This window comes from Balaenoptera ricei, chromosome 17 (assembly GCF_028023285.1).
Source record: "Balaenoptera ricei isolate mBalRic1 chromosome 17, mBalRic1.hap2, whole genome shotgun sequence".
Taxonomy (NCBI): domain Eukaryota; kingdom Metazoa; phylum Chordata; class Mammalia; order Artiodactyla; family Balaenopteridae; genus Balaenoptera; species Balaenoptera ricei.
Genome location: NC_082655.1, coordinates 36,828,905 through 36,851,718, shown reverse-complemented (window position 1 = coordinate 36,851,718; position 22,814 = coordinate 36,828,905). Strand labels below are relative to the sequence as shown.

At 35.6% G+C, this 22,814-nt stretch overlaps 1 protein-coding gene across 1 annotated transcript in view; it reads right to left on the bottom strand.

Moving 5' to 3' along the window:
• RGS22 (regulator of G protein signaling 22) overlaps positions 1–22,814 on the bottom strand; it is a 122,106-nt gene that overhangs the window by 58,440 nt on the left and 40,852 nt on the right. The window contains exons 11-17 of the mRNA XM_059901409.1: positions 13,869–14,063; positions 11,466–11,558; positions 9,494–9,666; positions 8,390–8,552; positions 5,214–5,372; positions 3,120–3,188; positions 207–368 (exon numbers count right to left, since the gene is read on the bottom strand). Coding sequence (XP_059757392.1) covers positions 207–368; positions 3,120–3,188; positions 5,214–5,372; positions 8,390–8,552; positions 9,494–9,666; positions 11,466–11,558; positions 13,869–14,063 — 1,014 coding nt within the window. The remainder of the gene's footprint in view (positions 1–206; positions 369–3,119; positions 3,189–5,213; positions 5,373–8,389; positions 8,553–9,493; positions 9,667–11,465; positions 11,559–13,868; positions 14,064–22,814) is intronic.

Sequence of the window (22,814 nt, the reverse complement as noted above, 5' to 3'; positions counted from 1 at the left end):
ATTTCAGGGTTAACTCTTACTTTTCACTGTATAATAATAAATGTATCTAACACAGAACAATAGATACCTCAATATTTACACATTGGTATGAAAACATCGAAGTTGGGATATCTTATATAAATCTTGCCCAAAAAGTTAGGAAACTGATATGTTAATGCATCTCCTCCTTAAAAAGAGGTGCTTTTCTCCAGCTTCTAATACAATACCTTATATTTTTGTACTTCTTGCCAAAAGAGCACCCCATTTTCCAATAAATCTCCTTTTAGAGCCACAAACCGTTGAAACTGCCTTGCGGTAATTGGATTCAATAATGCTTTACGGAAAGCAATGATTTCACAAGATGACGATATCCACTTACTCTCCACAGGCTGTCCAAATCAGAGAATACAGAAAATTAGCTGTGTTCCAGAAGTTAATAATAAAGTCATTTATTAGGCTAAAAATTACCAACTTCTATCTCCTTTATTTTTGTCTGTTGAAATTTATGGCATGGATAAATAGAATTTGGCAGCTTTCCCCCTCTGTTCTCCCTTTTGTCTCTTTTGTATCTTTATGGCATCAGTTTCTTAAGAGGTGGAGAGAAAAAGAAATGATTGGATGATTTAGAACATATGACTACATTAAGAATGTTAACAATCATTACAGTTTGGGACTATGGTGAAAAACTACACTTTGGTGTACAGTATGAGTTCTGTGCTTAAACAGAACAAAGTAATCATAATGTTATAATTATATACATTATATGTTATATATTAATATATAACTTTCCTGCCTTTTAAAAAGTAAAAACAGTTGAACATTTAAGATATTTTTCAAAAATTTTAGAAAAAATTACCAATTAATCTTATTAATTTAAATAGGAAATTTACTGTGGAGCTTCACTATAATTCTATCCTAGAAAGATCATGTTTTTTTTTTTTTTTTTTGGCCACACTGTGCCGCTTGTGGGATTTTAGTTTCCTAACCAGGGATCGAACCTGGGCCACAGCAGTGAAAGTGCTGAGTCCTAACCACTGGACCGCCACGGAATTCCCGAAAGATCATGTTTTTAGGCGAGACATCTTTATATTATTTTAATAATAAATTACTATTAGTAATTAATAACCAGAGGAAATAATTATCAGTGTATATTTTTAATAATAAACTTTCTCTGACCCAGGATTTACTTTATGCAACAAAAAAGCCATGTTGTTTTACTAATGTTTAAAGGTATTACTTATTTTATCTTCACAATTCTGAAGTATATGATGTCTACTTTTTTTACCTTGACCATTTTAGATCACATATTCATCCTCCTTTAGACTCTTAGATTTAAAAAAATAATAGATTTTATAGAATTTACTGAATAGATTTTTTTTCATTTGGTAAATTTATTGAAGTGCCCCAAAACTGAGTTTAGCCTACAACCATGCAAGGAAGCATCACTTTAAAGGCAATATTTTAGATGAACTTAGGAATTATAGTAACAATCAATGACAAATATCCATTGCACATGATAAATATCCATTACTGACAATGCATAAAATAAGTTTCTTGAAACAAATCATATGTGACCAACAATAAAAGTGTTTTAAGAGAGTTATGTAAAAAAGTCTATGGGAATGCAAAGGAAGGAGTAACTAATTCTGCCTGAAGGAGTAAGAGCTTTACAGAGAAGGGCTTTGAGGATGACATCTGAGTTGGAAACTGAAAAGCGAAGGCAACTCCAGGCAGTCTAGACGAATGGTGGTGCCTTTACCCCAGATAAAGTGAATAGATGTCTATCACTATTTTAGTGAGGCACATGTGGTGTTCCAAGGACAAAAAGTTAAGACCATCACCAGATGGTCCATATTAAAATTATAGCCCTATAAATAGGAACAACTATGTATTAGACTGGGATGTTTATTTAAAACCCACTCAACAAATAATGTTTTAAGACCTGCTTCTTAAGATACTAAAACTTAGTAATTTAACTAAAACCCATAATTTAACTAAACAGAAAATAACATAATATATAATGTACGATAATATGACATATAAGCCCATTCTATTTAGTATTTTTAAAAAATACATAGCAAAGGACAAATATAAGAACAGTTTGTTTCCTTTCAAGAGGAAAATACAGGAAAAAAGCATCCTAACAGATACATACGCTCCTCTAACAGTCGAATAGATTTTTATCTTTGTTAGGTTGTAGGGGGTCACCTGGGTCTAGTTTGACATTTTATCAAGACCTATAGAAGGATGAATACACATACATTTGTAGGCTCAAAAAGAAGACTGTGTTTATCATGCTTGTTAAGAAGCAAAATAGGCAATTTCTAGGAAGGTATCATATTGTAGTGGTTTAAATAATCACCAAAATGATAGCTATCTTAATTCTTTTAAAGTTAATATGTAATTCTAAATAAAGAGGATAATATAAGATAATTTAAGTTGCTGATTTTGCTGCATACTCCTCATTCTTTTTGTGTAATCCACTCCCAATAATAAATAAACTACCATATACTGGAATGATCAGCCTGTCTCAATAAATTCATCACAAGCAAAACAACTAAAAATACACATTTAAAGTCCAATCGCACACTTCTAGGGTTGAGCAGGTCAAGGAACTCTTTAAGAAGAGGGCTCTAGGGCTTCCCTGGTGGCGCAGTGGTTGAGAATCTGCCTGCCTATGCAGGGCACACGGGTTCGAGCCCTGGTCTGGGAAGATCCCACATGCCACGGAGCAACTGGAACCGTGAGCCACAATTGCTGAGCCTGCGCGTCTGGAGCCCGTGCTCCGCAACAAGAGAGGCCGCGATGGTGAGAGGCCCGCGCACCGCGATGAAGAGTGGTCCCCACTTGCCGCAACTAGAGAAAGCCCTCGCACAGAAACGAAGACTCAACACAGTCATAAATAAATAAATAAATAAATAAAAGAACGTGAATTTCTTTAAAAAAAAAAAAAAAAAAGAAGAGGGCTCTAGTAGAATCACACTTTCCTGCCGATTCCATCAGCCAATTAAGAACAGTGTCAGCATCTGGTGGCTTAGAAAGCATTATCTACAATGAGGGTCTCTGTACAAGAAGAGGAAGAAAAACAATACTCTGACAGTGGAACTTACAAGAGGAAGAACATAACAAATATTACTTGCCTTCCAGACTCCAATTTTCCTTTCACGCTTCTGTAGTAAAAGCTCTTCAGCTATGTCTTTCATCTGTACCTAGAAGCAAACCAATGATTTTATCCGAGTTATTCAGAATGTCTACAGTATTGAAATCATTTACTGATTTAACAGCTTTAAAAATGAGGTGAAGGTCAGTGTGAATAAGAGAAAGAACAGGAGGAAGAGGATAAGACTTAGAAACGGAAGCCCTGTCCAGTTCCCCGGGCAAGTCACTCAAATTCTCTTAGCAGTCTCCTCATCTGCAAAATGCAGATAATAGTGCCTGAGTGTATTGCCCCAAAGGTAGACAACAGTTTCACTTGGGCCCCATAGAAACTGAAGCTGGAAGGATAATTAGGACTCCCCACATTTTTGTGTATTCTCTAGCCACAACTAATTTGAGAAGAGTACAAAAGTTACTCAACACAGGGAGGTAATACAGTAGATACTTCTTGAGGTTATTGCCTATTCAAAATATTTTCCCTTTTTTGGGAACCACTCCTGCCAAGTATGTGCTATGTGACTCTACCTCCCTGTCTATAGCAGGTAGATCCAGGAGCTGACCCAGACAGACAGGGACTAGAATCACTGCTGCTGAGTCTTTTGGTAGCCACAGCCTGGAGAAAAGATCTGAGAATTCTTCTTGCTGGGTTCCCAGGGCTGTCCTGGCCCCTGGCCTTTGTAAAGCTTGGGTGTCAACTCTTCCCCTAAATGCGTGAGATGCTCCAGCATCATTTTATTAAAAATTCTTGATCTTCCTTCCCTTTTGTCTTTGGCTTAAGGTTGCCAGAATCAGTGAATGTTGTTGGCCACGCAAAGAATTGCTAAGTTAGGAAGGAGCTGTAAATTACAATAAAATTATTGTGGTAAACATAGTGAGAAAACACGGTAAACAATATTAATGAGCCAAATATCTTTTTACTTGGCTTTGGATAGACAATTAGAGTTAGCCTGAAGAAAGGAAATGAGGAAATCTGAGTTGTCCCAAAGCTTACTTCCAGGAACTTTTTGCCTAAAACAAGTCAGGTCTTCTTCCCCATACTATAAGTTCTATGTTCCCAGCTGTACTGTGTTTTCCGTAACTTAAGGTGCTAAGAAGACTAAGGATATTTCCAGATAAGTAAGACTCAAAGTGTTTGATAAATTAAATATGGAGGGCAGCTTTTCTACATTCTTCCTGATCAATACTAATGGCATGTGCTTTGCACACTGAAGTCCAAAATTACATGCTCTCTACTCCTTGTGTTCTTTTTGTAAAGATCAGGTTTGCCTGTTTTTAGGTGTGATGATGACTTTAAAATTATTGAAGCAATACATGCTTCTTATAAAATAAAAACTAAACAAAGCAAAACAACAACCAAAAAAACCCTACTTTACAAAGTAAAAATCCTTCACACTCCCCATACCCATTCCCAGGAGGCAGATCTTTTCTTTGATCTTTGTTCATAAACATAAATATAGATAGACAGAGAGGAGAAAGAGAAATGCATAAATAGACAGACATCGAGATATAAGTACATATAACAGGATTATCTTCTATGTATTGTTCTGCATCCTGCTTGTTTCACTCAATAAATAACATCTTTCATTATCAGTATATGTGGAAATCTCATTTTTATAATCTCATTTTATATGGAAAACTGCATAGTTTTCCATAGTATGGAATTCTTATTCATTTAACTACTCCCCTTTGTACATCCTTGCCCATTTATATGAAGACTCAATAATAATAATGTAAAAAATAATAACTATATTAATAGACAGTATGTGAGTGTTTGCTGTGTACCAGGCACCACGCTAAGAAACTACACATATATCATTTCATTTCCTCTTCATAACAATCTTATGAAGCTATTACTCTTATTAACTCTATTTCTTTTCCAAATGAGAAAACTAAGGTTATAAAACTTAGTGTTGTACAATTAATATGTGGCAGTGTTGAGATTAAAACTTGGGAAGTCTGACTTCCTGCTCTTAACCACTATGCAATAGAAATACAATGGCTGAGTCAACAGGCTTTCACATTTGAGGCTTTGAGAGGTGCTGTCCGTTGCTATCCCAAGATTATACTAATTTACATACCTTTATCTTTTGACGTGCTGCAAACTGTTCACTTGCAAGAAACAATGGCAACCAGACATTTTCTAGCCTATTTAGGACATGCTTCTGAATTTCAATTAGAACAGCTGCATCAAGCTGCTCATGGAGAATCTTTCCCCAGCCACCACTTAAATGCATTATCTAAGAAAATAAAAATGAAACAGAAACAACAAACTTCTGTTTAGGTAAAGAAATGCTAATCGTCATTCATTTATTCATTCACCCCAAGACTATTTGCTGAGCACCTGATGGGTGCCAGAATTTTCATTTTCTGTAAAATAGCTCCTGGCTTTACTGTGTATAGTAAAGACAGATAACTCCCCTAACATCAAACAGAGAATTGTGGTTTATGTGATGGTTGTTTTAGATGTATGATTTTGCTTATGATAATATATTTCAAAGAACACAGGGATTTCTATCCTGTGTGACAACTGCAATGCCATTTTTTTCTCCATGGCTACAGTTTCTTCGACTGTAAAATAAGGGCATTAGACTTTTAGTTTTCTAAGTTCTCTTCTAGGTCTAATATTCTAGGAATCTCTGATTCTACTCAAATGGACTTGTTTGAGAAGGCATTTTCTTTTGTGTCTGAGAAAAATAAGGCATTAATTAGTTAAGAAACAACCTTGACTCAGACATTATAAATATGCATATTACCAATAAACACTGGGTTGGAGATAGTGGAATGATGGTGGTGGTAGCAATGTAGGGCTGTTCCAACAACTTCAAAGAAGAAAACAGAGATAGCAGGAAGTAGAAAAAGGCCAGGTTATACAGACAATAGTCTCTGACTTGCACAAGTAGCCCTTTTATAAGACAATTTCTCTGTGGCCAAAATCTTCCTTCTATATAATTACTGGCTTCCACGATACTAATGGCCATAAAAATTAATTAATTAAAAAACAATACTAATGGCCAATTCCTACTATAAATCATCCTGTTTCTGTGTATATACCACTCAAAATTGGTGAGTTTTTTGTACACAGAAAAAAACTGGGCTCCTCGTTGGAGTCTTAGCTCTCCTTTGATTAATAAGATTAACTTAATCCTAATAATAATATTGTTTTATATAAAAAAGAGACTCTCTCAGCCATCCTTTAATAATATTAATCAAATAATATTAACAATAATATGGTTTCTATATAAAAATAAGAAGAAAAGAGAATAAGAGAAAAGACTACTTTGCTAATCAAACTGCAAATTGGCCACACAACTAGGATTAGAACTAGCATGGTCTATATAAAACATAAGGTGATGCAGAAATCCTTAAGTATAAAATATGTAAATAAAAATAATAGGGGGCTTCCCTGGTGGTGCAGTGGTTGAGAATCTGCTTGCCAATGCAGGGGACACGGGTTCGAGCCCTGGTCTGGGAAGATCCCACATGCCGCGGAGCAACTAGGCCCGTGAGCCACAACTACTGAGCCTGCGCGTCTGGAGCCTGTGCTCCGCAACAAGAGAGGCCGCGATAGTGAGAGGCCCGCGCACCGCGATGAAGAGTGGCCCCCGCTCGCCGCAACTAGAGAAAGCCCTCCCACAGAAATGAAGACCCAACACAGCCAAAAAATAAAAAAATTAATAAATTAATAAAAAAAATAAAAAATAAATAAAAGTAAAGACAAAGATGAGGAAGAAGGGTCATTTGGAAAACTCCTCTGTAGTAAGTACAATCATTTGCTATGACAGCAATGGGTGACTTTTTCCACTGAATTTTTAATTCTCAGCAAGTTTTACTATGGAAGGTTCACACAGTAGCATCAGATACCATGAAACCTCACACAATGTAGCACAAGCCAAACAGAAAACAAATGCTTTCCATGTGTTTATTTCATACTTATGCTTATTGAGATACTCCCAGCCACTTTTGCTAATACATCCCAGATTTGTATCTCAGGGAACTAATGGCAAGACATTTTTGTTAAGGTTGCTTAATTCTAGAATTTCTTCTCCCTCTTACTCCCAAGGACTTTTGTTTATTTTCCCCTCAAAGATCTAGATTTTTAATTTGGTATGCCCTACTTGTGAATAGCTCTGAATTTTTCTTTAATTTACTGAATTAATCTGAGATTTGTATTTTACAAATGTATGCCATTAGGGTACACATCCTTTTAAACTACGAAAATAAAGAAATCAAATGCTACACATTTGATCTAGCAAACTTCTAGTATTCGCAAACTTCAGGTTAAATAAATTATAACACTTAATTTTATATTTCAAAGGCATTAAAATTGAGCCATATCTCATGTGATCAGTTACATGAACACTCAAAACCACCGCTGAATCCCAGTCTGACATTTTTGCTGTAAGTAATGACACCATCTAGTTATTAATAAGTTGTGATTAAAGCCATATGATCTTGGCTCAACAAAATGGAAAATCTTTGTTCCTGGTCAATAAAAATTGTTTTGGGAGACAGTACAATGGCAAACAGGATTTTTCAAAGATCAGTTATGTTTGGAGTAATTTCAAGTAAGAGAAGAACAGAAAAGGGGTAGAGATGGGGCTTAATGGCTGATAATGGCTGTTTTCTGCTTTTGAAAGGTGCAAGGACTTTGTCCTCCTTGTTTACCACTTATCCTGAGCACCTAGAACAGCGTCTGGCATATCACAGGCACCCATATTTGCTGAATGAATGGGTGAGTGGATGAATGAAAGTTATTTTTATTCCATAAATTACTTTAAAAATAACACAGTTTTAATAATATATAGTACTTGAGTGAATTTTAAGGCATCTGTAGAGGGACTTCCCTGGTGGTCCAGTGGTTAAAACTCCACGCTCCCAATGCAGGGGGCCAGGGTTCGACCCCTGGTCAGGGAACTACAGCCCACATGCTGCAACTAGGAGTTTGCATGGCTCAACTAAAGATCCCACATGCCGCAACTAAAGACCCCACATGCCGCAACTGAGACTCGGTGCAGCCAAATAAATAAATAATTAAAATTATGGAAAAAAATAAGTAAACAAAGGAAGGCAGCCTTTATTTAAAAAAAAGACATTTGTAGATAATTATGAATACCTAAAAAAAAGATATCAAAAGTGTCTAACATATAAGTCATAAAAGCAAAAGAAAAAAAGAAGACGTTCAGATTGTTGGCAAAAAGAAATAAATTACTAGTTTTCATACTTAAATGTAGAAAATATGTCTCCATGTTGATACCTGGTCCTGTTGATATAGAGAAGCTGGACTGTTGGGTCCAAAGAAATATTTTTTATTAAAGTACTTGTTTTTAATGTACATAGATTTTGCCTCCCTTTGCTTTCGATCTCTGTAAGCTATTCTTCGGAACTGTTCAATGTCTGTCCAGCACATAAGGTCCATGCTAAAATGAAAAAGTACAGCCCTTCTTATTTATTTCTTTCAATTCTATTAAACACCAAACAAGTTGCTGTTTTGACAGAATTTAGAAAGTGCTGTATTGAGTAGTTAGCACAACCGATTAGACCACGGAACTAATGAGTACAATATTATTAATATTATTATTAATATTGTCTTATCCTGGCTAAATATATGAATGAATACAAGGAGTGCTGGGATCAGAGAAGAATCTACCGCCATACTGGTAGGGTCTCAGAGTTCTTCCATTAATGATGAACTAGTATTATCAATTTCAAATATGGAAAAATTTCCACCTATTGCATGTCTATTTGGCAACCTGCTAAATTTAGAATAATTATCATCACAAAGAAGGGAGACTATATATCTGAAACTTGGCTCCCAGGTCTAACCAGTTTTTGTTAACTTGGGAGAAAATTATTGGAAAAAATATGATTAATACTTCAGTTTATATTAGATAAATGTGTCATAAGGTACCAAGATTCTATGCAAAACTATAATGTTTCATTTATGTATTAACTAATGAAAATCACAAAATAGTACAGTAATTTCAATAGCTTAGTGAAATATAAAAGAGACATTCTCAGAAAGAGTCATTAGAGTACCTGTTTAGAAAAATGCAAAAGAAAGAAACATCAGAATAGGCAAAAATAAAACGTACTGGTGTTTTAATTTAGCCAATGGTAAAAGTATCAACAAATATTGTTTGACCACTTAAAATAACATTTTGGAGGCTGCTATTATCAAAATGCAATTCCCAACAAAAAGTTATCCATACAGGTTTCATTAATTTTTACTGAAATGGGTAAAATCTAGCACCAAACCATTTTTATCATATGTTGAATCAAAACAAGTATCTTAAAGAAATAGCAGTTTAGAAAAATATTTTAAGAGAGAAATAAATTTTAAAATGGTTATGTTCCTTACCTTGAAGAATGAGCCTCAAGAAACTGATGGAAATGTTCAAACTCCAGTTTGTTGTTAAGCAGATCATTAAAATTAAAATGCCTATATTCTGCGGGAACATTATTCCAGTATTCTGTTTGTTTAGAGACATGAGGAAGTACTGAAATACCAGATCCAATTTCACAAGTAGTGTCCTAATGAAATAATACTTTTCATAAAAATCTCTTAAATATAACAAATTATTTTCCAAATTTAAAGAGAAACTGAAATAAAAATTAACTATTAGGCCAATGGCATTTATCAGCCCAATGGTAGAACTGGGTAAAGAATCTAGAATCTGGTTCTAACTCACATCAAATTCTGTTCTGTTCCTTTCCATTCCATTCCCTTCTTTTCAGGAACATTAGTAAATATTTACTATACACTTGCTCATAAAATATTAATTTTATTATTTTTGTTGGTACAGAAGTAATATGTCTTTTGTAATAAAAAGAAAACAAAAAGCATACATTGTACTACCATTCAGAGATAACCACCACAAACATTTTTATGTGTATCCTTTTAATCTTTTTTGTACACACATGTGGTTTATTACAAATGGAAATAGGACTATACAACTATGTATGGTTTTGTAACTTGGTTCTTTTTCTTAACGATATATCATGAACATAAAACATTAGTTTGTGTATAAAAGTTTTTTATGTTATAGAGTAGTACAAGATACTTTAGATGTAATCTCCTTCATATAACAGTTAATTGTCAGGTATTTTTAACACCTCTGATGTTTTGCGAACAGTTTACAAGTCCTTCAGGGCAAAGAGCTAGAGAGGCTTATTCTTCAGAAATCCTTCCTATGTAACTCCCTATATAATTAATTCACCTCCCTATTTGTTTTTGAAAAGCATCAGACCATGAGATAAACTACCTATATTTAAAAAAATCAATTTTTGATAGGTATAAGTATTATGAATAGTATTATAAATTAAAAAAATTTTAAAGATACAACTTTATGAATTTTTATGTATCCTTTCCAGATATTAATAGAATTTCAAATAAAGAATTTCTGTGTTTATAAGGCAGTAACATGAAGGTTACATTTAAAAAATAGCTTTACTGTTTGTGTAAAACTTTATTGCAAAAGAATAAAGATTTCAGATAGGTACAAAGTAGAAAATTAAAAGATCACCTGAAACCTTACCACTCAGAGCTAACTTTTTAATATTTTGATGAACATTTTTCCAGATAGCCCTCTTTGCATATATGTATACACCTAGGAATGCATGTATAATTTTAGGTGAATAGGATTACACGATACCAGTGTTTTTGTTCCCCACATTTTTATATAATAATATGTCGGGGGCATTTTCCATGTCAATAAGTATGAATCTAAACTGTCATTTTTATGTAGATACGCACATTTAATCTTATGGCCTTATGGATCTATCATGGTTTACTTAGCCAATCACAAATTTGCAAATTTATAAATCAAAATTAACACTTTAATATCCTAGTCAATCCTATGATCTTTTTATTGACTCTGTTAAAGCCTTTCCATATTTTTTCTTTATTATTTTGCTTATTGCTGTCACACAACACTTCCTTTTCTGTTTGGAAAACTCAATTTAATTCTTTTGTGACTTGACAACAAATAGCGCTGCTGCCATACAGAAAATAACCAGTAACATTCAAAGGAATATAATGTGGCTTGAAGGCTCTTAGCTAAGGCAAACGTGTATCTTGGCTCCCTATGCTACTTCATCTGCTTTATTTTTCTGGCTTTGTTGTTAAATGTGTCAATAAAATGTGACACCTGTCAAATGCAGCATGTTGGGCAAAGAAGCAGCAGAAAATGAAACTGCCTGTCCCCTACTTTATCAATACATGATTTCCTCAATATAGGATCCCTACTCCCTCCCCCGCTCCCCCCCAATATATGCAGTGATAATCCTTCCTAGGTTAAAATCTGTGTTTTTCTAAGTAGAGAGTTTCTTACCTCAGCTTTCTTGGAAACTGTCTCTTTATGCAAAGCCTGTAGCTTTCTGAAGTACGTGGAATCTAGCTGTCGAGTTTCCTCCACCAGCTCCACCTATAATAACACAATAATAAAGTTTGTAACATCAAAACAATGTGCATTATGAAAAAGTGGGGAAGGAATGCACCATTTGCCAATAACAGTGGGCTAAAAAATAAATACACTTGACAATAAAGTAAGTTAGTTTGGAGGCAGAAGCAGGAAGACCCACATAGTGAAAAACATTAGCTACAGCAAAGTCAGGCTTCAAATGATAAAAAATGTATACATTTCTATGTAATGATATAATGCCACCAAAGATCATTCCTCCTTTCTGGACACCCCATGTGAACCAGCAGACAATGCAAACATGTTGGGTGGATCACTTTTCCATCTTCTATTCTTTATAACAGGATAATAGTCATGAAGCTAGGCACTGTTAGCTTTAGGGACCAAATAATCCACAGTAGAACAAAAAAATGACTGGACTCTATTGTTATCAGTCTGTGAGCAAAGGTTTTACTGCTATAGCAAGAGAGGGGAGAGTCAATCATCAAAGTAAACCTCACAGTAGGACTTAGCCTTCAGAGTGCGTATTGCACTGCTTCATACAGTCAGGAGAACAAGATCATTTTCCATTTCTCTATTGAGAAAAATCAGTTTGTCCGACTGAGAACTCCTGTATTTAATAATTCATTTTGGTTAAATCTTCTTGTTTATCCCTTTTGGGAAAGAGTCTACATAATCCAGTCAGCTGGACTTTTAGAGGAGTCCTCTGGGCTGAACTTAAGAAGTTTATAGAATTAAGAGAAATTTATTTTTCCTCTTATTAAAAAGAGTGTATAATTTGTCCCAGGCATTTCATAAGAATCACTGCTAATGCTAAAACTTCTTGGTTTAGGGAAGTCAGTTATAATTCTGAATCTGTTTTGTCATCCTAGGACCATATCTTATACCCATTTTCCTCTGTACCATATACTGTATTTAAAATCATGACTGGGGACTTCCCTGGCTGTCCAGTGCTTAGTACTCTGCGCTTTCACTGCGGGGGCATGGGTTCGATCCCTGGTTGGGTAACTAAGATCCCGCAAGCTGTGAGGCGTGGCCAAAAAAAATTTAATTAGTTTAAAAAATAATAAAATCATGACTGGAGAGAATTTTTCTTTTCTTAAAAAAAAAAATTATTTATTTATTTGGCTGCATCAGGTCTTAGTTGCGGCACGCAGGATATCTGCTGCCACATGTGGGATCTTCATTGTGGCATGCGGGATCTAGTTCCCTGACGGGATGGAACCTGGGCCCCCTGCATTGGGAGCACAGTGTCTTAACCACTGGACCACCAGGGAAGTCCCTGGAGAGAATTTTTTAAAAATTTCATATAATATCCCAATTTTCCTAGTGTAAAATAAGTATTTTTGTAGTAGAAAGGATACAAATGCTAATTTTTCAGGACAAAACGAAATCAGGACTGAAAAATTCATTAGTTTGGTCAATGAATTTAGTGAGCCGTAGAGTTGTGTTGGTCACTATCCAATAAGGTGACTCTATCCGAGGTGCTTGGTATTAATTTCATCTTAATTACCTCACCCATCCTTTCTGGGCGAAGACATGACCAAGAAGTTGTTCAGGAGATCTGAATGAAGAAGAGCAATACAGAGACAGCAGGGATCCATCTGAAATGACCTCATGTACAGGGTACATGCATTAACTTAATATTAAAAATACCCACAAATGGTTTTAATTTGTGATTCAAAATAAACATTTAAAGAAATTTCCTCCACCCATCAATAAGAATAGTGAAAATATTCAAGCACTGAGACTTAAAATGACCTCTTTTGGAATGAAAAAAGATGTGTTGATACTTTTATCAAATCAAGCAGTCTGACCTGATGAACATCTGAGGGTGCTTTAAGTCAGAGAATGTGCTTTCCACAGTATATATGAAACGTTTATATTTTCCATGGGTGTAATATTTACTGTAATTCATCCAGAATAAAAATAAACAGCCTCCTTCCATTAATCAAAATTAAAGTCACTGCTGAGAAATGGCAAGAAGTGACAAAGTCAGTATATTATCATGGCATATTTTATTGGTTCACAGGAAACCAAAACTCAGATTTTTCTCTGCTGACATATTTGTAGACAGACTTAAAAATGACATCAATTTTAGCCTTTTGTTAGGACACAACAGGGAAACTGGCAAAAACTAAGTTAATAAATACTTTCCCTGCCCCAATTTTGTGTCTGCCCAAATCTTAACTCTGAGTCCCTGGCCCACATGAAATCTTTTCCAGCTTTTCTCTCTTGTGAGTTAACAATGTTGGCCATCATCAGTTTTGGAGTAAACCTGAATTGTTCACACACAATTCATCAGTGCCACAATACCTTTCTGTAAGCAACTTGGTCTGATTTTGCCATCTTTGCCCAAGGCTCAAGAAGGAGGAGAAGGATATATTCTTCTGCTGTGTCGAAAAGGTCTTCAAATGGCGGCTGTATTTTCATATAAATTTCTTTCTTCTTTTCCTGTTGGAGTCCAATGTCAAGAGTGGCTGAAGGAGCAATGTATGTGGCAAAAAGATGCTAAGGGAGAAGGGGGAGAAAGGAGAGGATATTGGAAGAAACCATAATGGTTAGTAGATTCCTCAGCAAAGCCATTTTTAAAAAGTTAAGAGAAGGCAAACAAGCTCAACTGATTGTTTTTCTTGAAAAGATGTGTAAAACTACTTAAGACAAAGCAATGTGTTTATTCAAAACCTTTGCTTTTCATTTTCTTTTCCTATTTCTTTGTTGGTTATTAGTCAACTAGTCACTGGATCTTGTATAAGTGTACGTGATTTGGGTATTCCATTTTTTCTCAGATTACTACTATGTATTATTATGATTGATTCCAGGTTATACGTCTCTTTTCCTTATGTTCATGACATTTCTAACATATTTGTGTTACTTTCCAAAGTGGTTTGAAATGCCCTTTTGGGAAAAAGAGGCAAGAATTCACCAGGGCTGAAAACTGACTATCAATCTAGAGACCCAACAGACTACCTCCCCTACCCAACTGAGTTCCAGAGTTCTTAAATGTCTCCATCTGGTGTCCAATGCTGTGGAAGAGATACAAGAAGGAATTAAGAGTGGATGGAAAGATGTACATGGAACTTCTAGCTTCCTAGACAAAGCTGCATAAATGTCTCTTCCATTCTACTCATTCGTCTTGTCTCTCAATAACAGCTATTTAAATCTGAGAAGCAATTTAATAACATTTAATTTTTAAAATGTTACATACTGGATATGTCATGCCTTGCACATCACATTTAACTGAAGTTTTTGTTACTGCTTCATACTTAAAATTAATGAATTTTATGGCATGTAAATTAAACCTCAATAAAGCTGTTAAAAATAAAAATTAAAAAAAGAAAGACTATTGGTGATTTCTCCCAAAAGCGACACACTCCTCCGTTTTAAAGATTATCTGATTTCTGTCATAATTTTTTCTTCATTCTGTTCTATTTACATCACTATATCAAAATAAATAGTTATCTAAAAAAAAGAATCTCTAATTAATTGCATTTTATTTCAATTTTATTTTTATACTTAGACTTTGGAACTGATAATGCCTAGATTCGACCCAGGCGATAAGATAGATAGGTAGACGGATAGATAGATATTTGTACCAAATACCGAATAATTGTCCTATGTAAAATAATCTTTTAAAAGTTTTAAAGGGTTCACATTAATAACATAAGCATTTACTGTGTATCCACTACATCTTAGACACTTGGATAGGTGCTACGTATGTAAAGATTAATGAATGCCTGCCCTGAAGGAGCCATTTGGTGTGATATAGAGATGAAAACCAGTGGTTACAACACAGTATGCTAAGTATTACAATAAAGGTATGTATTGAAAATAAGATCTTCAATAATTGTCTTTCTTTTTAAGCTCACCTCCATTAATCACCTTTTAAACTTTACACTCAGATACGCATTTTTCTGTAATTCCCTAAACCTTGATGTTTTGCCATTCTATACCATTGCACATATTGTTCCTTCAATCTTGTATATATGCCCTACCCCATGCACCTTGTCTGCCTGATAAACTCTGATTTATTCTTAAAAACCAATATGGATTTCTCCTCTTCTCGGAGCCCTTCACTCATACCCTCCTCCCAAGATCATGTTTTTTACTACTACACTTATCACACTATAATGCAATCATGTATTTATGTGTCTTCTCTTCTAGAACAAGGATCTTGAGGGCAAATAATGCAGCTTAGTCCTCTCTGATTCTCCAACTCCTAAAAACTGTTTTGGTAGAGAGTAGATGTTATAAATGTTTATTGATTTGTACTGAATCCACAGAAAAGACTCATTTTTGTCTTGGAATGGGGAAGGAAAAGGTTCAGAAACTCTTCCAAGAGAAAGATAAGCTTCTTCCTTAGTCTTTAATCTGAATCTTTAAAGATGAGTTGGAGTAAGTCAGACAAGAGAGGGGAGTTGATGAGAAGGATAGTCCAAGAAGAAGGAAAACATGGCCCAAGGCATGGAGGCCTAAGGGGGTTTTATAACCTATAGAGAGAGTCTAGGCTCCAAGTAGATAACACTGGCTAAAGGAAAGAGGTAGAATAAGAAAGGAGGATATAAAGGGAGGAAGGCTCCAGAGCATGGATATGATCTGTTTCCCTTTGGTAAGGAATTTGAATTTTTACCTAAAGATATAAAATGGGGAATCTCTGAGGAGTGACATCTTTAGATATGAATTTTAGAAATAAATCACTGTGGCATCATATGGAAGAAAAGGTTTGAGCAGATCAAGATTTGAGGCAGTTTGGAAGTTATTTTAATAGCCAGACAAAAAATTACAGGCCACCCTCATCTCTTGTTTGCTTTTTTGCAATAGCCTCCTAACTGGTCTTCTCAGGTTCTTCTTTGCTTCTTCATGGTCTTTTTTTTTTTTAAACCACAGCAAACAGAGAAATTCTTTTGTGTATTACTCCTCCATTCAAACTCTCCAGTGACTTCCCATCTCACACAGAATAATAGCCAAAGTCCTTATAATTACCTATAATTGGAGTATTTGGACGTTTCTCAGCACTGAGAGGACAAGGATTATAGTTCAGGACCTGCCAGCAGGGAAGCCCCTATAAACTCCAGGCTCTCAAAACACTCTAAGAGCAGGGGTGGACCTGATACAGACTCTTGCCTTGAGTCTTTAAAGGGCCAAAAGAAAATAACTGCTAACCTATAATTCTATACCTGGTAAAAAAAATACTCTTCTAAAATAAAAAGGAAATAAAGATGTCATAAGTCAATAAACAAAACCAGAATTCATCACCAGCAGACCTACACTAAATTAATTAATTAATTAAAGGGAAGCCCTAGACAAAAGCAGGATGGAATATAGAACAATATAAAGCATAAATATGTAGGGAAATATCAATACATATTGATTGTAAAATATAATAATAATGAATAAGGTCAGAGGAAATCGTAAAAGAGCCTAAGAAAAAGAAGTCAGAATTGAAGGTTCAGATTTAAAGTGCAGTTGAAATGACCAACCATGAGGCCCATTATAGGTAGAAAAGCACATGAGGTTACAGTCAGGGTAGTAATACAATAACAAGAAGGGCAGAGTATCAAAGAAGTAGAAGTGAAGATAAAGGAGAAGCCCATGTAGCATAGTTAAAAGGAAGGACTATAAAGTTCAGTGTATAATAGGCACTCAATAAATATTTGCTAAATGAATGAATGGAAGATAGTGGCCTAATCTGAAATTACGATCTGAAAGGGAAATTTCAGAGTTCAAAAATTTTAAGCTGGAGTAGTTCCAAATTATGATGAATTCTGATATATGGCCATCCCTATAGCTAACTTAGGAGAAATGGAGATAAAAGACATTGGAATTGGGTAAATTAAGAAACACTCTAGCACATATGTTATAAGGATTATTAGTTTGGGTATTGAAAAAGCTTCAAGGTGATAAAAAAGAAAAAGTAGGGAGAAATTTCATGAGTCATGTATTGAAATTTTCTAGGAAGATAAAGAGAACTGAAAAGGTCTTTAGATAACATTAGCGAGGTTAAGGAGGGGGGAAAGGAGCAGATGGAGCAGACTCCAGCATTTCTGAAGCTATTAAAAGATGAGTCCTGAACAGCAGCAAAGAACATCTCTTTCTTCCTAAGGGTTGTGAAATACGGGAGAAGGGGCATATTTAAAAGCCATTCTAGATGTTCTATTTAATTAGATAATCTGCAAGTCTGGAAAGTCCCTTCCCTAAAATATAGGTACATAGCCTGCTGGATTTAATAGTCCAAAGTGAACCATACTCTTACCAAATGATTCTAAAATATTTTAAATGAAATTTGCTTCAGACACACATGGCAATTTTTCCTAACCTTGGGAGTTATTTAGAAGAATGACCTAAATCTAACCTGTTTAACAAGCTAAGATTGTATCAGATTAAAATCTACTCTTAAACATTTTCTAAACTGCAAGTTTTAAAAAGTGCACTAATTAAAATAGTGTCTATACTAAGGTAAATTAAGAAACTAAAAACTAACATGATCAAATTAACAACATTAAAAAATGTCTCTAGAATTTGTTTCAGTAATTTCAAATTTACCCCAAAGGAAAGTAAATTTGACCCCCCAAATCACTTAAAATCAGTTCCTATTTAGCAAAAAAGAAAAGAAAAGAAAAAAAAATCAGTATTCAGGTTTTATTGGGGCAGGAATATCCTCTAATGGCAAAATAAAGCAACTGTTTTATCACTGAGTCAGCTACATTCAAAACTGTAGTTTAAGGAGACCTTGCTGTGCCACATACCAAACTCTTTGTATAGACATCAAGGTGATTCCTTTGATTTAAAAGCATAACAGTGAAGAGGGTAAAGTACAAAAGAAGCTGAAATGGTGACTAGAATAACAGTGATAGAAGTGACTGTCAGCTTCTGGTGGACACCCAAATCTATTCCTTTCCTTTCGACTCCCAGTCTTGCCTTCACTCCCTCATGTCTTTTAAAATCTACTGCTACCCACAGTCTTATGAGACCCTAGATGTCATTTATATACTCCATCATACCTTCTGGAATTTTGCTTTATGATTTTCTTCAGAATGACCTTCACTTCACTTTACCATTTACTATATTAATAGCACAGCTTTCTCGCTCTGACCATTACTCTTCATCTTTTTGTACCTCTCACCAAGCTTTGCTTTACTTTCAGCACAATCTGCGGTTTCTTCCTGTCCTCTAAATAAATCATGCACCACCTACTTTGTCTTACTTTCTCACACAATTTGGACTGAAAACTGCCCATCATTTCAACTACACTCTTAAAACATCCTTAATTCCTCCCACCTCAATCTGCTACCTTGTTGAGGCCAAACTCTGGGTCACCTTAATCATTCGTTCATTTTTCCAGTTCTATACTCAAGCTCCCAATAAAAGCTATGATAGTTGGTTCAATTATAAATACTCTTTAAAATACAAACAACGACAAAAAAACAAAAAACAAAAAAAACCCCACCTCAGCTGTGATCACAAAACTTGGCAAGATTTTGCTTATTTCTAAACTTTGCCATGCTCCTTAGAGCTCCCAACTGTACCCTTATGCTTCTCCACATTCAGTGGACTTTATCTTCCACTCAACTGGGAGAAACCACTGGTATGGATGCCCTCAACTGTCCCCTCAAGAGCTTTCTTCTAAATCTTTCTCTTTCTCTGATGTTTCAAAATTTTCCTTCCCAAGGCTAAATGATTCATGCATGCTGTTGACTCCATTTCCCCAGAAACGTGCAACACCAATTACACCCTTAATCCACCTTTCCTTCGATTTCATCTCCTTTCTAATGCTTCAAAGGTGTTCTAACAAAGCATCTCTCCTATTCTAATTGTCACCATCTTGTCCACAAACTATCACCCTTTCTCTCTTTCCCTTCCCAGCAAATCTTCATACTCACTTTTCTATCATTCCTCAATCTATTGCAATCTGGTTCTCATGCCAAAGAAACTGATGTCGCAGATTACTAAGAACCACGTAATTGCCAATTCAATGGTTTCTCTCCTTAATCTTCATCCTACTTGATTCCTTACGCAGCTTTTTTTGTTTTGTTTTGCTTTTAATTCTTGGCTGCGTTGGGTCTTCGTTGCTGCGTGCAGGCCTTCTCTAGTTGTGGTGAGCAGGGGCTACTCTTTGTTGAGGTGCACGGGCTTCTCATTGCGGTGGCTTCTCTTGTTGTGGAGCACAGGCTCTAGGCATGGGGCTTCAGCAGTTGCAGTACGTGGGCTCAGTAGTTGTGGTACACGGGCCCTAGAGCGTGTGGGTTTCAGTAGTTGTGGCACGTGGGCTCAGTAGTTGTGGCTCGCGGGCTCTAGAGCGCAGGCTCGGTAGTTGTGGTGCATGGGCTTAGTTGCTCCACAGCATGTGGGATCTTCTCGGACCAGGGCTCGAACCCATGTCCCCTACATTGGCAGGCGGATTCTTAACCACTGCACCACCAGGGAAGTCCCCTTACGCAGCTTTAACACTGTTGACTCTCTCTTCTGCCTTCAACACTTTCTCCTGATTCGCTGCCTATTTCCATTCTTAGGCTCCTTTGTTGATTCCTCTTCCTCCATATCCTCCCCTTAAAGGAAGGCATTCATTAAAGTTCTATGTTCAACTATATTTTCTTCTTAATTCACACTCTTTCAGTTTCACACACATGCCAGGCACTCTCTCACAAGACTTTCACAGTATGTGCTCTATGCCCTCTCTATACTCCACCCTCCTCCTCTTTTCCCCTTTGCTGGGCTTCTATTCATCCTAAAGGACTGAGTCTTCCTTGACTCCTGAAGTCTGGCTTAGGTATCTTTCTTATGTGTGCCCATAGGACCCTGTATTTGTATGTTTCTCCCACTGGACTATAAACTCTATGAAGACAGATTTGGTCTACTTTGTTTATTACTGTATCCCTAGCATCTAGCATAATGATACATTTAGAATGAATGAATGGATGAATGAATGAATTAAAGACTTCATCCATTCTCAGAGACTTAACAATCAACTATATGTGGAAGAAACACAAATATACACAGCTTTAGACCTGATTTCCTTCCTGAACTGAAAATCTTTGCTTCTAGCTGCCTACTTATTATAGCTACATGGATAGCCTATGGACCCTCCAACTCAATGACTCAGTAATATAACACATTATCTTTTCCTTTTCCAGTTTTCATACGATTCACAGCACAGTCTTTGACTCTTCCTCACTTTCCTACTTCCTCAAATGCAAGTCCTATGAATTTAACTCTCTACAATAAAACAAGAAAAAACTGACAAATATAAAAATATGAGGAGGAAATAAGGGGCAGCAGTTCCATCCCAACAAAAACCATAATAAAACACAGTTTTCTCTCCAAGCTAGATCAGACCCTTTCCAGGCTACTCCCTACTTCCTGACCTCACACTCTTACTGTGCTCTATAAAGTCACAGGGCTCCATGTATACTTTTTGTTGTTGTTCAACTATTTTGTTCCAGTTTTTTTTTTGTTCCAGTTTTATTGAGATATAATTGACATATAGCACTGTAAAAGTTTAAGGTGTACAGCATAATGATTTGACTTACATACATCATGAAATAATTACCACAATAAGTTAACATCCGTCATCTCATATAGAAACAAAAAGAAAAGACAAAGAATTTTTTCCTTGTGATGAGAGCTATTAGGATCTACTCTCAACTTTCATATATACCATATAGCAATGCTAACTATAGTCATCATGTTGTACATTACATCCCTCGTACTTATTTATCTCGTAACTGGAAGTTTGTACTTTTTGACCACCTTCATCCAATTTTCCCTCCCCACACCGCCCACCTCTGGTAACCACAAATCTGATCTCTTTTTCTCTGAGTCTGTTTTTTTCCACAAATGATTTAACTGCATATCCCATAACCTCAAGGAGCTACAATTAGGGTAGCCATGTGACTTCATTCTGGTTTAAGCCTACCATCCTGGCATAATTATTAATATTTCCCCCTTTATTTTTGAAAGAATCCTGGTTTAGATGATAAATTATATGGTCTCTCTATATTTAACTGCCACCAGTTAGACAAAATGAAAGTTTCTCTAAAACAAGACACCTGGAAGTGCTCGACACATATTTAAAGCTAAAAATAAAGGAAAGAAAGGCAGAGGAACTCCTTTCTAAGGAACACACATTTGTCTAATTTGAAATCATATGAATTGAATACCTGATATCAAAAGCCAAAAATCCCAAAGCAGGAATATTTTATTTAGAACTTGGATTGAAGTTTCACAGACTTCCCTGTTAAGAATAAATGTTCTAAATCAAAATCTTAAAAGAAATTTTAAAATATTTCCTCTCTCTGATTGTACCTAAATGTAGGTATTTGTTCGCCCTCCGACTTTTTTTTTTTTTTTTGCTTTCTCGAAGCCAGTTTATCAGAACATTGTTCGTTATCACCTAAGTAACTTCTCTTTGTTCAAATATCAACCCCCGCTATGATAACTAGCATAATCCTTAAGAGTAATATACTACCCTCGCCTTCTTGACTCTTTACCAGTTTTATCATAAAATCACAGAACTGGAAGCATTAGAAAGGGTCTTGAAAGCCCACGTTGTGCGCATTTACTGGCTTCCTTTGAGGCTTGGTCTCTGGTCTCTCCCTCTTCCTCCCCTCTCCAGGAGGGTGGGGACAAAGGTGGTTACAGGGGTAAGGAGGAGAAAACTGATTTATCAATCCTTAATTAGGCCACACAGTAAAATTATAGTATATTCAACTTAATTTTGCCATTACATCTGAGAATGTCTTTCTAATATGTGATTCTAATAATCCAGAGATCATCTTTAAGTGGATAACTGACCAACTGACTATATATAACAAACATAAGGGATGTAATCATATATATGAAACAAAATTAAAAAGCTAAACAACACATTTAAGATCTATATAAAGATGGTGAAAATCATTTGTACGTTGATGTAAATTGACTTTATAATGAAACATAAAGATTATGCTTTATTATAGCTAAGTAATATAGTCTAATCACAGGTTAGAAACATCATTTAAGTATCCTGCATCATTTGCTTTCTTATTGGCCACCCAGTTCTTCCTTTTCAGCCACTGACTAAATAACAATGTAGCTAATGTTGGAGGGGACAATGCTCCCTTCATATCCTAGTCAGCTACTCAGATTCACATTAAAGTGGAGATTCACTCACAAACAGCTGTGGCCGACGTGACTCCAGTTTAAACATTAACCTATGATTCTTTAACAACCCAGCAGGGAAGTTTCTGAGAAGGGATACAAGCCTGTCTGTGATCAGACTGCCTG